Raw genomic sequence first — 22,138 nt, forward strand, 5'->3', positions numbered from 1 at the left:
ACTGCTGTCTGCACTGAAGGGGTACAGCTCATGTGCCCCCAGGTCCCCCCAACAGGGATTACTGATTTGCCTTAGTAACAGAAGGAAAGAAATTTTCTGGGAGGGCTCTGACCGGTTCCATCCCCCGACTAGGGGAGACACTCATTCCCCCCCCCCCCCACTCCGCCCCCAAGATGCTTCTTCTGAAGTAGCTTTACAGAGACCTGTGGGTGTTTCTTAGGGTGCTTGACTGTGACCTCAAAGCTGTCGAATGGTAGACCTTATCCCCAGGTCGGTATAGTCCTTTAACTAACAATAAATGTTCTGAGAGGGAATCAGTACAATTGTTTTCTCATCTTCCTCATGGTGCCAGTTCCTCCCTCAGGGGACATTTCTCGTGCTTCTTGGTTGACGTGTCAGAAAAATCTCATTTCCTCTTTAGTTGTTCCTGAATTATAGTGCTGTTTGAGCTTACTCCTGGCTCTGCGCTCAGGCATCCTGGTGGGCTCAGGGAACACTATGGGGTGCCAGCAATTAAGCCTGGGTTGGTTGCTTGCACACAAGCACCCTACTCTCTGTTCTATCAGAATAAAAACATAGTAAAGTACATAGTGCATAATCCTTTCCCATCCCGGAATATGCAGAGAAATAATATGCTCAACTTTTTTTTTAAACTTTTATTTTATTGAATCACCGTGAAAAAAATACAAAGCTTTCAGGTTTAAGTCTCAGTCTTTGTGTGTGTGGGGAGGGGGTTGTGCAGAGAGTCTCTTGCCCGCACGTCTGGCTGTCTTCCCCGGGGCCCTTCAGAGGGGATGGGCTCCAGCTTCCCTCCCCACCCCGAGCAGAGCTCCTGGCGGCCGAAGACCACCGGAACTTAGCTACAGCCATGCTGGAGGCCCCTCTCCACACGTTCGGACAGGCCTCATGCATGAAGGTACAGGCAGAGGAACCCAGGTGTGTGTAATCCCATCAACGGCCAACATCCAGAGAGAGACTTAAAAGCAAGCTCTCAGAAGCTTATGGCAGTTTTGCTTTATTTATATCTTTAGACTACTTCTCCCTCTGGGAGAAACTGGCAATCTTCTGAGAGTTTCTGGCCCACAAGGGACAGCCTTGCAAGCTTCCCATGGTGTATTCATATGCAAAATCCAGTAACGAGCTGGATCTCATTCCCCTGACCCTGAAGAGCCCCCAGTGAAACATCGTTAGGAGGGCGGAGTCGAGATAGACTTTTAAGATCTCAGGGAAAGGACAAAATGAGATGTTACTGAGCCTGCCCGAGAAATCGGTGATTAACGGGATTTCGTGATTCGTGATTGGATCACCGTGAAAAAAATACAAAGCTTTCAGGTTTAAGTCTCAGTCTTCGTGTGTGGGGGGTGGGGTGGGAGGGTCGAGTCAGTCACACCTCGAAGTGCTCTGAGCTTACTCCTGGCTCTACTCTCAGGGATCATGGATCACACTCCTGGCAGAGCTCAGGGAACTATATGGGATGCCAGAATAAAACCTATATTGGCCGCATGCAAGGCAAACACCTTATCTGCTGTACTATCTCTCTGTATTATCTCTGGCTCCTAATTCCTGACTTTTATAAAACACGTTGTATGACAGATATTAGACAAAGTTGGACAACTTACTCTTCAGATGTATCTATTGTTCTTTGCCTAAGTCATAGTTTCTTTGGAAAACATCCACAAGTTCCTCTTATAAAATATTGAAGCAAAATGTTTCCCATCTGAGGCAAAATTTTGGGATTTTTCTCAAAAGGATATGAAGAATTCCTCTCAGTGTTTCTATCATTGTATATTTACTATTCAACACAATTTAAGTAATAATTTCCAGCAATTTAACTGAGGTAAGACTAAAAAAATAATCAAAGTTTTGCTACTTGTTCAAATATCTAAAATTGAAAGATGTTTTAATTACTTAAACAAAAAAAAGAGTGAACATGAAATCAAACTCAAATCACTGCTATCTTCTGGTTTTGTGAATTGGTTCAGGTGTAGGAACTGAGTCAGAAAATGAGACATTTGGTTTTAATTCACCTTAGCTAGAGGGTTTGAAGCTTTTTTTTTTTTTTTTATGAAATCCTCTGACTTTGCAAGTAAACGTACTTTCTGGTTAAGCATCACAGATTCTTATTTCTGATGTCACTCTGCCCCCTCCTGCCTTTTTTGGTTCTTCACACACACTTGTGAAGATACTTATTAGAAACTAGTGTGTTTTGCTCTTTTAACAGAGATGGTTTAAAAATTTGATTGGAGAGTGTTGTTTAAATCAACAGCTCATTGAAGGAGCAATAGCCAGTGTCTGGGTAGACAGAGGAACTGAATTTTGATGTAGTTCTATTTTTGTTGTTGTCATTGTCATTGTCTTCCTCCTTCTACTCGCTCCTCCTCCTTCTCCTCCTCCAGCTTTTCCTTCTGCTCCTTCTCCTTTGAACTGAACCCCAATGACCCAGGAGAGAATACAGTGGCATTTTATTTCTATTGGATAAGTAGACAAAGTAGGTGGACATTTTCAGTGAGGGAGAGGGGACCCACCCTTCAGGACAGCCATGACTCTGGGGAAATCCCAGGTATGCATTTCCATAAAACCCTCTTTCAGCAGTGCTCTGGTGGAAGACTTCCCCTCTGGCAAGTGTGGACGCCTTGAAGATGTGTGTCCTTAGAAAACAACTGGGCAATTAATTGGGTGAGTTTCCCCCACCCAAATTCTGACAAAGTCCAATCTGCTAGATGTTACTGGCCCTCTTTTAGAAGCTTGCTATGAAAAAGGAATTCCCAAGTCTTAGTCAGAGGTCACCCAGGAGCAGTGTTGTTTGGGCTACAGTGCTGAAGTCTGTATTGTTGAAGCAACAATGAGAAGGGAGGAAAAGGGGCTGGAGTAATAGCACAGCGGGTAGGGCGTTTGCCTTGCACGTAGCCTACCCAGGTTGGATTCCCAGCATCCCATATGGTCCCCTGAGCACCACCAGGAGTAATTCCTGAATGCAGAGCCAGGAGTAACCCCTGTGCATTGCCGGGTGTGACCCAAAATGCAAGAGAGAGAGAGAGAGAGAGAGAGAGGAGGAAGGAGGAAAGGAAGGAAGGCAAAGGAAGCAAGAAAGAAGGGAGGGAAGAAGGCAGAAAGAAGTAAGGTAGGAGAGAGGAGGGAAGAAGGGAAAGAAGGGAGGAGAGGAAAACAGAAAGAGGGAAGAAGGAAGGAAAGCTGGTTCCCTCAGACACACCTGTGCAACATTTTTCCAGAAAAGAATCTGAGTATGTTTCCAGTAATAATGGCCAAGAGACCAATTACAGTTTTAAACAATATTATTATTGTTTTAATTACTATTTTCACCTGTAGTTGTATTTTGATGTCAACACATCTTTCAGCATACTCTATCTCTGCACTGAAATTCTCTCCCCCACCTTTCTCTCATATCTCTCTCTCTCTCTGTGTCTTTCTCTGTGTGGCATATATATATTGTTATATATTATTGTCATATATAATATATTGTTATATATTGTATATATAAATATATTTATATATTGTTATCTATAATATATATTGTTATATATATTAACAGGTTTGTTGTTCATGTTGTCCCTCTTGCTGGTCAATGACTTTTATATGTGAGTAACTAATGAGCAAATAGTACAGTATGATTATAACTTTCTTTCATCATTATATGGCAATGAGACTGAGTAGAATTAAGCCCTGCTCACATATAAGGATCAGTATTCCAATCATCATGCTGTATTGGCCATACATGCCTGGATTGGTTAAATGCACCACCTGGGAAATGATGGCACATTTTCACTGAAAACATGAAAGAAGTTGTGATGTGTTGCCCAGATTCCCCTTCATCATGCCCCACTTCTCCCAGATTCTAGGGATCCTGCCTGAAGCATCCTTAGCTGTCTGTCTCCGTGGGGAATTGTCTTGATTTAGAAACTACCTGACACAAGGTCTCACTTCTTTCTCCGATAGGACATTATCAAATTACACACCGCAGGGTATACAAGTCCACCCCTTTACTCCAAATATGATGCACCGTGTGATACTAAAGTATTTCTAGAACAGCCTGAACTATATCATAACCCAGTTCCTGTGTCTGCTCAATCCTGAAGCCTGTCTTTTAGGAAATCCTGACTTCAACATAACAACCAAGCAGGACTGATTCACACGGTTGAATTGGGGGGGGGGGTGTTGGGAAAATCCTTGGGTTCCTTGGGGGAGGGAGGTGGGTACACTGATGATGAGTGTGGTATTGGAATTATGTGCATGAGAAACTATCACTACAGTATTATAAACCACAGGGTCTTAATCAATAAAAAACACTTTAACAGAAATTTTATTTTTTAGAGCATTATAAAGCCATTCATGATAGGATTTCAGTCATACAATATTCCAACACCCATCCTTTCACCAGTGTACATTTCCCAGCACCAATGTCCCCAGGTTCCCTCCCATCACCCACCACTCCCCCTCCCCCCCACCCCCGCCTGCCTCTTTGGCAGGTGCTTTTTTTTCTCTCTCTCTCTCCCTCTCCTCCCCCCCACCCCCGCCCCTCACCTATTAGGCATTGTGTTTTGCAATATTAATACTGAAAGTGAAAAACATTTTAAAACTACCCAACAAAGGCTCTAAACCATCCCTCAGAAGTGATTCCCATTTGGAGAAGGACCTGCCTGTGATGACTGGGACCAGGGAGTAGTACAGAGTACTGCAGACTACATTCTTCACTGGTGAAGTAATAATTGTACAGGTAATCATCTTCACAGGTAATGTGTGTGCAATGAACCAAAATGGACAGGAGGGGGCAGGGTGACATCAGAAATAGAAATCTGTGGCAATGAATCAGGATTTAGTTCGCTTGAAGTTGTATGTAGACTCTTAGAAATTTTCACCAAATTAGTTCTAGTTTCTGTGAATAGAAACCCACTGTCACAATTTCTGAATTAGATCTTGTCCCTGAGCCAATTCACAGGACATAAAGCAATGATTGAGGTGGAACTCAAATCCTCTTGAGAAAACTCTGAAAATTTGACTTAGATGTATGGAGAACATTTTGCTTTGATATTTTTCCCAAAGAAACTCAGGCAATTTACTCAAGAAACTATGAACTAGGAGAAAGATATACATCATTTTTGCATCATAAATCCTTCAACTTTGTCTTCCAAATTTGTCACATGGCACATTTTATAAAAACAGGTAAAGTTAAGTATCGTTTTTCTGCATATTCTAGGACGGGGAGTAATTATGCATTTCAGTTCAACTGATATCCATTACTATGTCTTTATTTCTCCTTTATAAGAATCTTGAATTCAAAACCAAGCAGTCACACAGGGACAGTGTTGGACTGTCTTGGGCACTTTGGAGATGGGGTAATATAGTTGCTTTATCTATCAATACCATAAACTATTGTAAACACATTACCTTAAAGGATAAGAAAACATAAGATATAAAAATTGTTAGTCGACATATGGCATATTCCATTTTCAGTATTTCTGAAGTTAATTTTGGCAAATTGCTTGCTTGTGTATTTGTTTATATGCTTATTTTGGTTATTGGACCACATCTGGTGGTGCTCAGGACTTACTCCTATCTTTATGCTCAGAACTCACTTCTGATGGTGCTCGGGGCACCATCACTGCTAGGGATGGAACTTGAATGACTCTTGAAAGCAAGAGTCCTACATGCTGCACCATCAATCCAGCCCCCAAGTGCAGTGGTATTTGTTTTAAATTTTTTCCTCCAATATTTGATTGCATTGCGTTTAATATTCAAACAGCAATCCCACCACTATTACACCTTCCCACCACCATGTTTCAGGTGTTTCCATCCTGTACCCCAATCCTTGCCCCAAAGCAGAACTGAAATAATGTAATATTTATCTTGAACGTTGGTTGCCTCCTACTTTGAATTCCATCAGATGTGGTTTGATACTCTTGGAGTATGGGTGTAGGGTGTGTTCTATAAAGTGTCTTGAGGAAAAGGTTCATTCATGGGTGAGACTTGGCCCGAGCTTGTGGAGAGCAGCCATGAGCATGGCAGCGGTTGAGTTCTGGAGGTTTCTGGCTGCCTGAGCTGGGTCCCTTGGGACGGGGAGGCCAAGTGCAGTGTTTTAAAGAATCAGCTTTTCATCTCAGTTTTAGAACTTTATGTCTGAATTCGCTTTTTATCTCACGTTATATTTCAATGCATCACCAACAAACATCTGCAGTGGACCAAACAAGTACAAGATTTAATTTCAAACATTCTTTTTTTTTTCTTTTTTTTTCTTTTTATTTATTTATTTATTTATTTATTTATTTATTTTTTAAAATTTTTTATTGTGGAAAGTTACAAAGTTACAAAGTTTTCAGGTTTAAATCTCAGTTATACAATGCTCGAATACCCATCCCTTCACCAGTGCTCATATTCCACCACCAAGAATCCCAGTATAGCTCCACCCCGCCCCCTCACACCCCAAACCCCCCCACGCCCCTAGCCCCCCCACCCTAAGCCCCCCCCACCTGTGTAACTAATAAATTTCACTTTACTTTCACTTTGATTGCATACAATATTTCAACAAAACTCACTATTATTGTTTGGAGAGTCTCTCCCCTAAAGTCAGACCTGCTGAAAAAGAAGCATTAGATAATTTGTTTTCCATTGCTGAGGATGAAGAAGTATGAGGTCGAGTGACCACACTTAGCGGCCTCTCAGTTTTGGGTTTCTGTAATTTAGTATTTTAGTAACTAAGTCCAGAGAGATATCTGCCAGAAGTTGCATCGTTCAAACATTCTTAAATGTACCCTCAGATGGTTCAAAGCTGGGTTTCCTGTATTCAAAGAAAATGCCTAACCCTGAGCATTGCCAGGTGTGGCCCCAACCTTCTGCCTCCGAATAAATAAATGAACATGAGGTAATAACTCTGCAAATGCTTCAGCTGGTAGAAAACACAAACCCTGTGAACATGGCATTTGCAATACTGACTCACATCTGTTGCTCAGAGGTCCCCGAGGGATGCAGGTGTCTTAGTTCAAGCTCAGGCATCTACAGTCAGAGCAACATTATTGTTTGGGGACGTGTCACTGTGAGAGGTCTGCTGAAATGCTGCTGGCAGTAATACACACCAGCGTCCTCAGCTTCCACTCCATGGATGGACAGGGAGAAGTCAGAGCCATAACTGCTTCCCCGGAACCTGGCGGGAGTTCCAGCAGCCCTGGCTGAAGTCCCGAAGATGAGCAGCTTGGGGGCCTTCTTGGGTTTCTGTTGATACCAAGCCATGGAGGTACCGACCTCTGTGCTGCTTCTACAGGTGATGGAGACAAAGCCACCTGGCAATGCTGCCAGGATCTCAGGAAACTGAGTCAGGGTGATGTGCCCCCTGCAGCCTGTAAAATAACCACATCTTGAGGCAACACAGTACACGACCGCTCACAAGGTCTGGGAGGAAATTTCTTTGTTCCCTATGAAACATATCCATGCCCTGCTAAAATAAGACAGTAGTAGTGTTCTCATTGGCCTTCTACTTTGATCAGTGGATCCCTGAGCTGTCCCTATTGCCTCACAAGCTGGGGTAAGTGATGACCGCTTGTCCTAGTCCAGCCTGAGAGTCTGATGAATAATAATAATGTCATTTCTTATGGTCCAAATGGGTTCCCAGTGATTCAGCATGAACAAGCACCCCTGCCTTCAGGGTGAAGACCAAGGATCAAGGTCATCTGTGTCTCTGCCTCCTGGTCAGCATTAGGGTCTATGCCTCAGCTTCTAATACTACTTCACTGAAAACCCTGCTACATCTCACACGGCCTTTACAAGGCCCACGTGACACATGCTCTCTGTGTCAGGAACTAGAGGACCGGCTCACAGCCTGCAGTGGGAAAGTGCTCACCGTGTAAGCCCATCATCACCAGGAGACAGAGGAGATGGATCTGGAAGCACATCTTGGAGTGTCCCAAAGTCTGCTGCTCCTGAAACCAAGTACAAGGTCACAGAGGTTCAGACAAGCTGAGAGGCCACTCTAGGACAGAGAACTGTAACCAGGCATTAAGTAGGCAAGTTTTCTTGAAGATCATTTGCATGTCTGATTCACTGAACAGTGTCTTGTCTGCTAGTCTCTCAGGGGTAGACTCTCTCCAACCACGGCGGGAGTAGGGTGTGGAGTGTTGGTGGTGACTGGTTAGCAGCTGAGGCTGGGTACAGGACAGTGAGGTCCTATTTTCACATGACTTCTGAAAATTTGACACTGAGTTCCTCAGACCCAGCCAGATCTTTTAGAAAAAAGGGCACCTGTGTTCTGTTGTAACCACACAAAAAGTTGGCTGTTGAGCTGCATCTAAACAAGGCAAGCATCTCAGGAGGCCCACACCCATTTGTCCTCATCAAAGAGATCATACATAGAGAATGTTCAACATTCATAAATTAGGGGTTAAATTAAGTGGTGATTGAAGGACAGAGGTAAGTGTAGCATGTAGACATTTGCAGAGGACTATGCACCCAGCAATGAGAAGCTTGTCCAGACCAGTCCTATAAGAGAGGATGTTTTCTTAACCTCCTTGAAGACCGAAGCTACTAGCTTTAGCTTCTCTCTCCTGAGCAGGGGGCTGCAGAAGCCCCAGGATCTCAGATCTGGTCCTTGCCTGTGTTACAGCCTTTCAAGGTCAAGTTGTATCTCTGCGATTTCCAATAACTGCACACAAAAGGACCATGGATCTGAGGTTCTTTGCCAGCATGGGGTGGGGTTCGGGGTGGGGTTCCTGGGTTATGAGGGACCCCTCTTCAGTGACCTCCTCCAGCTTCTGTGGTGATGTCTGCTTGGTTCAGCCTCAGCATTGAGTCTCTGTTTTATGTCCGCTGTAGACAATGAACTCTCATTGTTGCAAAATGGGGCAAAACCAACATAGCAAACACAAAAGATGGTGAGAAGATCCTTCATCTCAGAGTCCCCAGAACCTGAACCTGTTTGATCCCAGAGATCAAACAATCTCATTGCATTTAGAAATCTTCAAGAATGTAATCAGGCATTTATTTATTTATGTATAGGTTTTGGGCCATACTCAGGAGTGCTCAGGGCTTACTCCTGGCTCTGTGTTCAGGGCAAGGCTCAGGGGACCATATAGGATGCTGGGGATAGAACCTGGGTTGGCCACCTGCAAGGCAAACTCCCTACCTACTGTATTTTTGTTTCAGCCTCAGCAAGCAGGCATTTGGACATGAAATTTCCTCTTTTCTCTGAAGCTATATATTTTGACTGCACAAAATAATTATTTTTGATAAAGCAGGACAGGGGTCAGGACACCAGCATACACAGTTGCTTGGATCCCTGATTCTCTGCACCTTCCCTTCCCCATTTTATTGATGTACTCACAATAGAGGCATTATTGGTGCCCACTCCTTGTGCAAATCCATGAACAAGGAGAGGACAGTGCTACAGTGCTATTGTAATTTACAACACTGTTAATAACAGTAAATGATAGTTTCAGGCATACATTGTCCCAAAACCACACCCACCACCAGAGGGCATGCTTCCCTCACCAATGTCCCAGAGACTCCTGTCTCGGTTCTGAGGATCTGAAGACCCACCCTTCAGTTCCATTGTCTTAGGCCATTTGTTGTTCTTTGATTCTTGAGTCTGCCAGGAAGGATTTCATGGAGAATATTAAATAATTAAAGCAAGTATTTATTTATTATTGAATCACTGTGAGAACAGTTACAAAGCTTTCCAGTTTAAGTCTTGGTCACACAGTGATCAAACACCCATCCCCTCACCAGTGCACACCCTCCACCAAGAACCCCAGTATACCCCCAATTCCACCCCACCCCCCGCCTATGGGGCAGATGATTTCCACCTTACTCCCTCTCTGCTTTGATCCCATTCAATATTTTGACAAAAGATCCACCATTATTATTTGGAATTTTCCCCAACGTTCAGACTTGCCGAAAAGACATCATTAGATAATTTGTTTTCTATTGCTGATATGAAGAACATTTTGGATTTCTGATATTTTAGTAATAATTCTGGAGGGTTTTCTGCTAAGAGCCGCTGGATTCTGAGATTGTTTTGCGTGCCTCTGGGATCATGGCCATTGAAGAGCCAGGAGCCCTTTGTGGGCGGCAACTCGGGGTCTTATTGGGGTGGGGAGAGGGGCTGGTTCCACCCCCATAGCCCCGTGAAGCCCCATGTGTCACGTCACTGCAGTCTCATACCTCGCTGTCCAATAGGCTCTGAAAAGGTGGCAGCCATGGCGCCGCTGGGGAGAAAAGGCAGAAGGAACAAACACCTTTCCACACCCGGGATGGCACGGTGCCATAGTTTAATGCTCAGTCCAGATGCATTTCTGCCAAAAGCCACTGGTTTACGAGATTGGTCTGTGTGCCTCTGGGATCATGGCCATTCAGGAGCCAGGAGCCGTTAATGGGCTGCAATTCAGGTCCTCGTAGGGGCAGGGAGAGGGGCCAGTTCCATCCCCCATCCCACAAGGCTCTGTGTGCCACCGTTTTCTCTCTCATTTTGGTTACGGGCAGACGCTAAATCATTTATTTTTCCATTGTTCACTTTGTATATCAGGAAAGGTTGCAATCGGAGGAATCATCCTGTAGCCACATAGTGGAGCCATGCTTATAGAAGTTCACGGTCGCCGGGATTCCATCAGGAGAAGGCAGGGAGACTGAACCTGCTCCATCTGGGGGTCCCGGAGATATAGGCTCGGTATGGAGGCCAGAGGATTCTCCAGTGTTGAGCAAGTACTTATTTTAAAAGGGAGGGAGGAAAAGAGAGAGAGACAGAGACAGAGACAGAGAAAGGCAGAGAGAGAAAGAGGCAGAGACAGAGAGAGAGAGAGATAGAAAGGAGGCTAGCACCCAGATGAAATAAAATGCTAATTCAAGGAAAATAAAAAGCAGCAAAGAGCACCTCCCTGACCCCAGCAAGCACAAGAAGTAGGGCATAAAGGAAGAGGGGGCTGGATATAGAAGCTTTGTTTTACCTTCTCTATGGTTCCAAACCTCTCATTTTTACTATTTCCTCCATTTTCCAAATACATGGAGTCTGAGATCCTGACCATATTTGACCCTTCTCATGGGTCTACTATTCTATAACATTTTAATCTATCCCTACTTTCTTTCAGTCAGAACTAGATAGATAACTTAATGTAAAGAAATTGTGCATGTTCTTTATATGCTGTTGTCAGATATAACATGTTTATATTAATGTATTTATACTAAAGTTCAGGAGATTTTACTAATATTTTGACTATATTGTTTAATATTTTTACTTTTGTAATCTAACATTTATTCATGGTATATCTGTAATTTTCCAAGTTATGTGCTATGTTTTTCAATCTACAATACTGGGGCATACAAAAAAATGCTCAGGACATTATTATATAAAGGATATTTTTATTACTTTTTATTTTGTTTGTTTTGGGATCATACTCAGCGATGCTCAGGTGTTACTCCTGGCTCTGCACCCAGGCATCAATCTTGCCTGTGCTTGGGGGACCATATAGGATGCCAGGGATAAAACTCAGGTAGACCTGGTGCAAGGCAAGGGCCCTACCCACTGGACTATCTCTCTGGTCCTATAAAGGAGTTTTAGTACTTGTTCAGTTTTGTTTCCCAGGGACTTTTTTCTCTTATGTTGTATTGTTCCCCCTAACTTCCTAGCTCCCAATTATTTATGCATCCTTATTGCTTTCATTTGCTTTAGTAGTTCCACTATTCAATATTTCATGAGTTAAGTTTTAAGGTATTCTGTCATGTTATTGTATAATAAACTTATGTCTCTCTGTGCTAATCTTTTAAAATGTTCATTACATTCATACAAAATGTTATGGGGGAAAAGATTGTGACTCACTGTGCTTTCACTAGATATGTTTTATCAGCCCAGATGAAAAATGTTTCTGTTTAACCAAATAAACATCTTAATCTTTACATGGATTCCCTGGTGTCCAGTGAAACTGAAGGTTCTCATCACTAGGTCTTAACTGACCTGTAATTTATATTTTCTAAAAATTCCCATGATGAAGATAATGTGACAAACTTCTGGATAAATTATAATGACCAAAGTATTTTTATATTTCATATTTTTATGCTATGTGGGTTTTACTTTGGTGTGTGACGAAAGTTCCCTTTTCCTCTTTTTTATCCTTCCCTTCCTTCCTTTCTCCTTCCCTTCCTTCCTTCCTCCTTCTCTTCCTTCCTTCCTCCCTCCCTCCCTTCCTTCCTTCTGGTTTTGTTTTGTGGTTAAGCCCTGTGGTGCTGAGAGACAACTCCTGCCTTGGTTCTTAGAGGTTGCTTTGGGTGGTTATTAGTGACGCATATGGAGGCAGAGATCAAACCCAGTCCTCTGGTATGCAAGGAAAGTTCTTATTAGATGATTATTATGTGTTCAATGTGATTTCACCATTTTCTGTTCAATCTATGAGTTAATGGATCTTTCATGTCATAACTCAGACTTATTGGTAGCAAGCACATGCATATATGTTCTGGTTCCATACATTGACAGCAAGACTGAGAATTTGGAAATAGATCACGCTGGGCTGATTGCTCCCCACATCCCAACCTCGCCATAATTTTGTCCATTTGTCAAAACTCCTTTTTCATATGTGGCTTTCTTTAGAGTTATCTAAAGAGCCTCACTGAATTTTAAAAGTCAAAAAAGGAGGATTGTAGTCACTACACTTGAAGAGAGAGGGACAGTGAATCCTGAGACTCTCTGGAAACTGTGTTGCAGAATTTACAGCATCAATACCTTCAGCCCAGGGTTCTGGGCAGGCTTTGGACAACACAGTAGTAGGGCAGTATCCTTCAGTGACACATGTGCTCTGGCTTCTGGAAGAGAGAGCAATAAAGATTCATACATTTTTATTATTTGTTTTCCTGACTATCTTATCCACAGTCCAAAAAGTATTGCAGCTTAAACTTTAATCCCCTGTATTCAGAAAACTCATAACTGCAAAAATTTAAGAAAAAGATTATAAAGTATATATTTGATAGTGGATTGTTATTCAAAATGGACAAAATGCTTAAAACTCAACAACAATAAAATAAATTGTCTTGAGTCTGGAGAGAAAGTATAGTAGGTAAAGTGTTTGCCCTGCAAGAGGTCAATCAGGGTTCAATCCTGTTCCTCTGAGTACTGTCTGGAATGAGCACAGAGTCAAGAGTAATCTCTATGTGCCTCTGGGTGTGCCCCATTTTAAAATGAAAAGACTTATTAAAACTGGACTAAAGACCTTAACACAAAGTAAGATATATAGATGATGATTAAGCAAGCTTATGAATAAAAAATGCACAGTACACATTCAGAAAATGAAAAATGAAACACAGAACTATCATTACACACATCTTAAAATGGCTCTCTCAATCCAGAAAGTGACAGCACCTTATTTCATGAGATGTGACAACCAGAATTCTCATACATCACTAGAATGAATGCAAATTGCATACCATATCATATCACAGGTTGGTGGTTTCTTTCTTTTTTGTTCTTTGTTTTCTTGAGAGTAGGGGTTACACCCAGCAATGCTCAGGGGTTATTCCTGACTCTGCACTCAGGAGTTACTCCTGGCAGTGCTCATGAGACCGTATGGCATGTTGGGAATCAAACCCGGGTCGGCTGTGTGCAAGTCAAGAGACCTAGCTTCTGTACTATTGCTCTGACCCCAACTTACCAAATAAATATTATTTTAACATGTAATCCTGCAATTGGACTTGTTGGTAATTACTAAAATACTAAAAAGATATCCATAGAAAACCTGTACTCAATTTTCATAGAACATTTTTGTTAAACATCAAAATTTGAAAGCATCTAACACATCTTTCAGTAGGTGGTGTTTAAAGAGACTGGTACATCCAGATAGTGGAATTTTAACCAAAGCAAGAAATACTTTATTTAATTTGTAAAAATTTTCTTGATTTTTTAGCCATACCTAATGGTTCTCAGGGCATACTCCTGTCTCTGTACTCAGTGATCAGTCCTGGCAGTGCTCCAGGAACTATACGTGGTGCTTGGGATCAAACCAGGGCCAGATGAATACAAGGCAAGCACTCTGCCCATTGAACTATGTCTCTGACCCCAAAGACTATAAAACAAAAAGGCATGAAAGAAAGACAAAACTCAAATGCAGAGTACAATGGGAAAGAAAACAATCTGAAAGAGATCACAGCTAATTCATGTATAGATATTCTGGAAATAATAGAACTGTGGAGAAAGGAGACTCACAAATGACTCTCAGAAGAGAGCAACACACTGCAAAGATGTCTCCGCTCCCCACGCTGGGCTGATTTCATCCAGGGACCTTGAAAGGGAGCAGGTGTGTCCCTCTGCCTGCCCCAAAAGAACCCTGGCAACCCAAACCTCCAGAACCCAATTGCTGCCACGCTCATGGCTGACCTCCACAGGCTCTCCCTGAGCCCCTACCCATGAGATTGAATCCGCTGAAAAAATCCAGGTATGTGGGACTTGTGACTGAAAACTCCAGGCTCGTCTGGAGTCAGGATGGGGCCCTCCTCCCGTCTCCCTGTGCTTCCAGTTTCCTGGCAGTCATGCCCATGAACTGCCTCTGGATACCATTTAAGCGCATTAATGGCCATGATTCAGAGATTCACAAATGAATTGTGGAAGAGAGCAGCACGCTGCAGAGATGCCTCCAGAGCCCAAAATCACCACCCGGTTAAAAAATGTAACTATAGTTCTAGCACCCTATGTAAAATTTTAGAGTTACAGGAGTGTGCAGCTGTGACATCTTATACTTTATTTCATTGATATATCAAGAGTAGCACACCACTTTTGATGGGGTGTAAGGTAGAAGAAAACCAATCTTGATAAAAACTATACACACAGACATATATATATATATACATATATTAGTACACAAGACTCAAACTCTAACAACATGTTAATGATCTCTAATATAGAGGCTTAGTGGATCCAAAATGAGATGAACAATTTTCACACACTTTTCTCTAAGGAAGCCTTTTTGAATAATTTTTAGTCAATTATTAATAACAGCTATGCTCACCACTATACCACCAATGCAAGCACAATGGTAGGGCATTCACCTTTCTTGCGGCCGACCCGTGTTTGATTCCTCTGCCCCTCTCAGAGAGCCCGGCAAGCTACTGAGAGTATTGCACCCGCACGGCAGAGCCTGGCAAGCTACCCATGGTGTATTGGATATGCCAAAAACAGTAACAATAAGTCTCACAATGAGAGACGTTACTGGTGCCCGCTCAAACAAATCGATGAGCAAAGGGATGACAGTGACAGTGACAGTATTCATAACAAACAATACAAACTGAATTATTTAGCATCTGCCTTTGGGGCATGCTTGGTTGGTGGTGGGAAAATTCAAAATAATGGTGGTAGGAAGGTGTAATGGTGGCGGGATTGGTGTTGAAATACTGAATGTAATCAACTACTGTGAACAACTCTATGAAAGTAAAATTAAAATAAACTGTGGAGGAAGTATAAACATCTATGCTTTTGAGGAATTGTCAGAAGGATAACTATTGGCTCACAGAGGATTTTTAGGGCAGTGAAATTGCTATAAAGGTGGACACAGCCATTATGCATCTGTTCATAAATTGTAATTGATGTACTGTATCACTGCGGTGGGTATGTGGAATGATCACAAAAGGGAATCCTAGTAAAACCAAGTAAAAACTAGGTTTTATGGGAAATCTCTGTAAGTTTTATAAATAAATAAATTTATTTATTTATTTTTAACATTTTGTTTAATCACCATGAGATAGTTACAAGCTTTCATGTTTGGGTTACAGTCACACAATGATCAAACACCCATCCCTCTACCAGTGCACATTCCCCACCACCAATACCCCCGGCATACCCCCGCTTTCCACCCTCCCCCTGCCTCCATGGCAGACAATATTCCCCATACTCTCTCTCTACTTTTGGGCATTATGGCTTGCAACACAGACACTGAGAGGTAGTTTTCTAAATTTTGTAGGGAATATGACTTAAAAAAAATCTATTTTAAAAATAATTTTTGCTTGGACTTTCAGGGTGATTTTTCCCCCAACTGCTTGAACCTTTACTGGTACTAAAACTCAGTTTTCTTGCATTTAATCCTACTGCAATTATCACATCAGCAGAATTATTTTCATGTCTGTGCTGCTGTATTGAGGAATTTGGGTGTCCAGAGTCCCTTTCTGCCCTCTTCCACCCTCTTCAATAACATCACAACCTGGCTGCATCTGACACACTCTCAGCATCGGGGCACCAGGAGGAGCAGCTGGGCCAGCCCAGCCTCACACAGCTGATCTCTGGGGGTTTATGTCCTGGCGTGTATCGCTGTGAGAGGGTAAGCATTATGCTGCAGACAGTAATAAGTGGCCGCATCCTCAGGCTCCAGGCTGCTGATGGTGAGAGTGAAATCTGTCCCAGATTGACTGCCACTGAACCGGGGAGGGACGTCTGGTCCTAAACTGGTTGCCTTAAAGATCAGAGACCTAAGAGTTTCCCCTGGTTTCTGCTGATACCAGGCTAACCAACTGTTAATGTTTTCACTGGCCCTGCAGGTGATGGTGACTTTCTCTCCCAGAGATGCAGACACGGATGGAGGCTGGCTCAACTGGGTATCACACCTGGCACCTGAGATTAAAAAAAATATAAGTGGACACCAATATCATTAATCATAAGTTAGAAAATTCCCCTGAAGATCCAGGCAGTCCAAATCCTTAAAAACCCGCATTTCCCTCCTTACCCGGGAGCCAGAGCAGCAGGAAGCTGAGGAGCTGCACAGGGGCCCTCATGTCCACTCTGGGTGTGACAGACACTGACCCTGCAGGGGGACACAGACTATTATTGAGTGTTCAGGCATGAGCTCTGAGGACTTGCAAATGAGAGGGGGCTGGGCAGGCTGGGCAGGCAGAGGGGGAGGGTGTGTGTGGGGACCAGCCCAGCTGCAGGGAAGTTAGGGGTGTGGGTCCCTGTGGGGAAGCAGAACTTTGCCCACAGAGAACATGCTCCTCCCCGGGCCCCAGGAGGAATCCAGTGTGAGCACAGAAGGGCGGGTTCCTGGTTCTCCTGAGAGTCAGGACATGGCTTCTTATTCCCTCTGCCCCAGGGACAGGCTCTTTCAGACCACAGCCACAGAGACACTCTCAGGATCATACAAACTCCTTTAATCCACAACTGCATATCACGCTAAGGAATTAAAAACACTTTTTTAAAAATTTCACATCTGTGCATTTTATCAAGGCAAATTTTGTTTTCTCTTGTCCTGATATCTCAACATTATATTTTCTGTAGTGCTAACATTAAAAATTTAATAGCACAGAAGGCAGTGCTCTTGCTTTGTGTGTGGTCAACTCTAGTTCGACCCCTGACACCCCATATGGTCAGTCCCCCAAGTTGGGTCAGGAGTGATCACTGAAGGGAAAAAACATAGTAAATCCTGAGCACTGCTAGGTGTGGCCCCAAAGCAAACAAAATTTTATTTAAAACATTCATTTATTTGGGGGCCCCCTCATGTCCTGTTCATAGGACCAGATGGTCACTGTGAACAATGCTCAGCCATCTGGCTGAGAAATGCATTTCTAAGAATATTTGGCTTGATGTATTTCTGTTCAGAATCAAAGCAACAACAGTTTCATCGCAAAGGCAAGGTCAGGCTCAACAAACAAGCTAAGCATGAAGCCTGAGCAGTCAGAGGACTGGGTAGGAGAGGTAATGGGGTGCCCCCTTATCTGTAATTGAGGCATCCCTGCTCTGAGGGTACAGGAGTGTGAAGTATCAGCTCAGGCTCCCTCATAGGAACACACAGCCGGGGGGCTCAAACCACACACAAGGGATTCTCACTCTTTGAGAGGCTGGAGAATAAAGATCAAGATACCTCAGGGTCACTTCCCCTGAGACCCTCCTCCTGTCAGCAGGAGCCCCTCCCTCCCCTTGTCCTCACCCTTGTTCTCCTGGGTGGGTACCTGGGGGGACAGAGGGGGTTTCCTGGTGTCTCTTTGTACTCTCTTCTTTTTTTTTCTTTTTTTTTTTGCTTTTTGGGTCACACCTACCAATGTACAGGGGTCATTCCTGGCTCATGCACTCAGGAATAACCCCTGGCGGTGCTCAGGGGACCATATGGGATGCTGGGATTTGAACGCGGGTCAGCCGCGTGCAAGGCAAACGCCCTACCCGCTGTGCTATCACTCCAGCCCCTGTACTCTCTTCTTATCCTCCATCATCTGACTTTACTTTTCAGTAAGTGATGGTTTATCTTCCCCATCTAGTGTCACGATGAAATAATGTCACAATATAAATTGGGGAGATATGGATAAGGGGTAACACCACTAATGTTTCCAGCAGATAGGTCATATTGGACTTCTGCTCACACTGAAAAAATATGATAATTTGCATAAAACTCAGCCTCTGACAGCTACTTCCATACATTTCCCATCATTCCCCCAGGACCCCTGTCCCTACTGACAATGGGACGGACACTAGCTCAGCTACTGTCCCAGTGCTTTTTAAATGCAGGCTCCCTGTATGGTCAGTTATGGGGTCTGTCTCCATCTAGTGGCTGTTTTCTGATACAGCGGCTAAAATGATTTCAGATGCTGGTCCTAGTGATTCTAGAGGCTTTTTACATCAGTCTTTGAAACACATGCTGTAATACACAACACAAGGCTACTCTGTAAGCACAAAGTAAAAGATGATTTATCTTTATAAAAAATGCTCAACTAGCATGAAGTAACCATGAAGAGGGGCGAGGAATTCAGGAGGGATGTGTGTCACCAGGAGCTAAATGCTAGTTTTTTTCGTCCTCACATGTCATGGATATAATATCAGAAAAATCTTCAGGAAGGAAGAGGAAGCTGCAGGTGAAATGCCAGGTGAGCAGTGGGGGTGTGTCGGGGAGCAGAGGACTCCTGACTCCTGTGGTAGACTTGGCAATCCAGCTCCATGCCTCCTTCCAGAACTCTCCAGACTCACTCTGACACCCACAGCTGCTGCACCAGTGAGGCAGCCTTGGAAGCCATCAGCCTATGGAGATGACTGGTGAGGTCTGTCCTCACGGCTGCTTTAGACACCAGTGTGACATTCCAACCATTAGTGCCCAAGAGCACTGTTTAATGTGTTGGTTTCAAGAATCTAGCCCAGGGCCTCAGACATGGAAAACATGTGCTCCAGCTCCTCTACTCACCTGCATTCCTAGTTCTGTATTATTTATTGCTATGATTGATTTGAGCTTGTGCATAAATATTCCCAAAAATGGCTTTTTGGTACTTCAAAAGTAAGTTTTTCCTTGTGCAATTTAATAGCTTGTTTTATATCATTTTAAAGCATTAGTTTGGTTAAATTAACATCTTTCCACTATGTTTGAAAATAAAGGTAGCAAAACCCAGTCATATCACCATCAACAGGTGATATAGATATTCCTGTTCCCTTCAGCCATCTCTCTGTGATACACGTGTCAGTGTGGATGCTACACGTGGCAGATCTCTGGATATTTCCCGGGTTTGTGCTGCTGTTGGACATGTATGGAGTCTCTGTGTAGCCCCTGAGGGAAGCTGGATATTGGGCCCACAGGCTGCACTAGAACCCAGGCACGGAGACTGAGATCCAGGGTGTCCCTGTGTTGATCGTGTCCCCAAGGTCTTGCTGGTGCCATTGATGTGCTAGAGCAGGCAGGGCTGTGACACTGCACGGGCTGAGCCAAGGTCTCATCTCAGTGCCCGGGTCACAGGCACCTGCCCCTGAGCCCCCACATTCCCGTTCTCAGCTGGAGCCAGAGCCCAGGGTCTGGGGGACTCAGAGCCTGTGTTCAGGGAACAGTAACTCCATGGCCCAGGGGCTTCCTGCCCAGAGGCGGGACCAGTTTGGCAAAGGCCAAAAGTGGTTGGTCTGTGCTGAGGAAAAGTGGAAAACAAAATGTGGAATGTGGATCTGGGCATCTGTCTTTCGAAAAGAGGTCAACATTTTCCCCACCAATGTCACCCCACATTTTATGTTCCCATTCTAGGGATTCAAATCCAAGGAAAATCAATACTACTAGATAAATGGTGGGTTTGTGGGCACAAGACTGGGAACATATCATCAATAATGTAGTGTTTCCTAAGGAAACAGTGATTTCCATAGACTTACATTCCCTTTGAGAGTATCAAGGCCTGGCCGTGCAGGGAAGCTCAGGCACTACTATCCAGGGTATCTCCCATGGGGCCTTGGTATAAGACTTTGGGCTAAGTACAGGGTGTGGATATTTTCCTTTCTATATTTCCTCTTATTGGATATCGAATACGCCACAGTAGGGTGCCCGCTCGAGCAAATCGATGACCATGGGACCAGAGTGTGACAGATATTTCCTCTTACTTGCCTGAATTCCCCCTGCACACTCACAGCTTGAATGAAGTTTATACCCCTTTACAATTTCAAGGGTATCCAGGATAGTATACCACAGTTCCTGTCAGTACAATTGTTTTATTTAACATTAAGATTTCAGGATCAAAATCCCTCAGTCAAAGGAGTAGATCTCAGTCCCCTCCTCCCTGCTCCCCACCACCACACACCACAGAATTGTGAGGGTTTGTCCCCTGGTGAGACGCAGTCTCTCCCTCTGGCCACATCAGACAGCACATCATGGCCGGGGAGGATGCACCCTGGGAGACGCCCTCAGTGTGAGGCTATGAAGCTGCTCATGTGTCCTCAAAACTGGGGTAGCAACATGTGCTATAATTAAAAAATATCTTTTAAAGCATGGTTTCTAGGCTTTTAGGATGCCCAGGCCAACACGTGTGAACTCTGAATGACACTGTCACCTACTTATTTCAGAAAAATAATCTCTGTAAATTCAATCAGAAAATCTGTTATCATGTTGAGCCGCTGGGATAAGATTGAGAATAATGAAGCTGAAAGATGTTCCTTCAACATGTCCCAGAACTGTCCCTCATTGCACAGCCTGGCTGCATCTGACACACCCTCAGCAGTAGAGACACCAGGAGGCGCAGCTGGGGCAGCCCAGCCTCACACAGCTGATCTCTGGGGGTTTATGTTCTGCTGTGTATCACTGTGGGAGGGGAACTATTATGCTGTTGACAGTAATAAGTGGCAGCATCCTCAGGCTCCAGGCTGCTGATGGTGAGAGTGTAATCTGTCCCAGATCCACTGCCACTGAAGCGGGAAGGGACATCTGGTTGTAAATTGGTTGCTGCATAGATAAGGAGCCTGGGAGCTTTCCCTGGTTTCTGCTGATACCAGTTTAGCCATTTGTTAATGCTCTGACTGGCCTTGCAGGTGATGGTGACTTTCTCTCCCAGAGATGCAGACACATATGGAGGCTGGCTCATCTGGACATCACACCAGGAACCTGAGATTAAAAAAACATAAGTGTACAACAATATCATTAATTATAAGTTAGAAAATTTCCTTGAACAGCCAGACAGTCCAAATCCTTAAAAACCCTCATTTCCCTCCTCACCCGGGAGCCAGAGCAGCAGGAAGCTGAGGAGCTGCACAGGGGCCCTCATGTCCACTCTGGGTGCAACAGACACTGACCCTGCAGGGTGACACAGACTATTATTGAGTGTCCAGGCATGAGCTCTGAGGACTTGCAAATGAGAGGGGGCTGGGCAGGCTGGGCAGGCAGAGGGGGAGGGTGTGTGTGGGGACCAGCCCAGCTGCAGGGAAGTTAGGGGTGTGGGTCCCTGTGGGGAAGCAGAACTTTGCCCACAGAGAACATTCTCCTCCCTGGGCTCCAGGAGGGGACCAGTGTGAGCACAGAAGGGCGAGTCCCCTGGTCTCCTGAGAGTCAGGACATGGCTTCTTGATCCCTCTGCCCCAGGGACAGGCTCTTTCAGACCACAGCCACTAGATACTCTCAGGAATTGTTACAGACTCCTTTAAGTCACAGCTGTGGATATACTTGAGACAAAGAGGTTTTCTTTTTTTTTTTTTATTATTATTTTATTTTTAATTAGAGAGTCATCGTGAGGGTACAGTTACAGATCCATACATCTTTGTGCTCATGTTTCCCCCATACAAAGTTCGATAACCCATCCCTTCACCAGTGCCCATTCTCCACCACCAGTAAACCCAACATCCCTCCCCCCTCCCCAGTCCCGTCTCCCCCCACCCCACCCTGCCACTATGGCAGGGAATTCCCTTTTGTTCTCTCTCTCTGATTAGGTGTTGTGGTTTGCAATAAAGGTGTTGAGTGGCCATTGTGTT

General features: G+C 44.0%; 1 protein-coding gene across 1 annotated transcript in view; it reads right to left on the reverse strand.

Annotated features, from left to right (window-relative positions):
* LOC101537355 (immunoglobulin kappa light chain-like) overlaps window positions 1-21,438 on the reverse strand; it is a 40,706-nt gene extending 19,268 nt beyond the window's left edge. Inside the window, exons 1-2 of the mRNA XM_055120396.1 lie at window positions 21,390-21,438; window positions 20,985-21,278 (exon numbers count right to left, since the gene is read on the reverse strand). Coding sequence (XP_054976371.1) covers window positions 20,985-21,278; window positions 21,390-21,438 — 343 coding nt within the window. The remainder of the gene's footprint in view (window positions 1-20,984; window positions 21,279-21,389) is intronic.
* Window positions 21,439-22,138: the final 700 nt, after the last annotated feature.

The sequence above is a fragment of the Sorex araneus genome, chromosome X, assembly GCF_027595985.1.
Source record: "Sorex araneus isolate mSorAra2 chromosome X, mSorAra2.pri, whole genome shotgun sequence".
Classification (NCBI taxonomy): domain Eukaryota; kingdom Metazoa; phylum Chordata; class Mammalia; order Eulipotyphla; family Soricidae; genus Sorex; species Sorex araneus.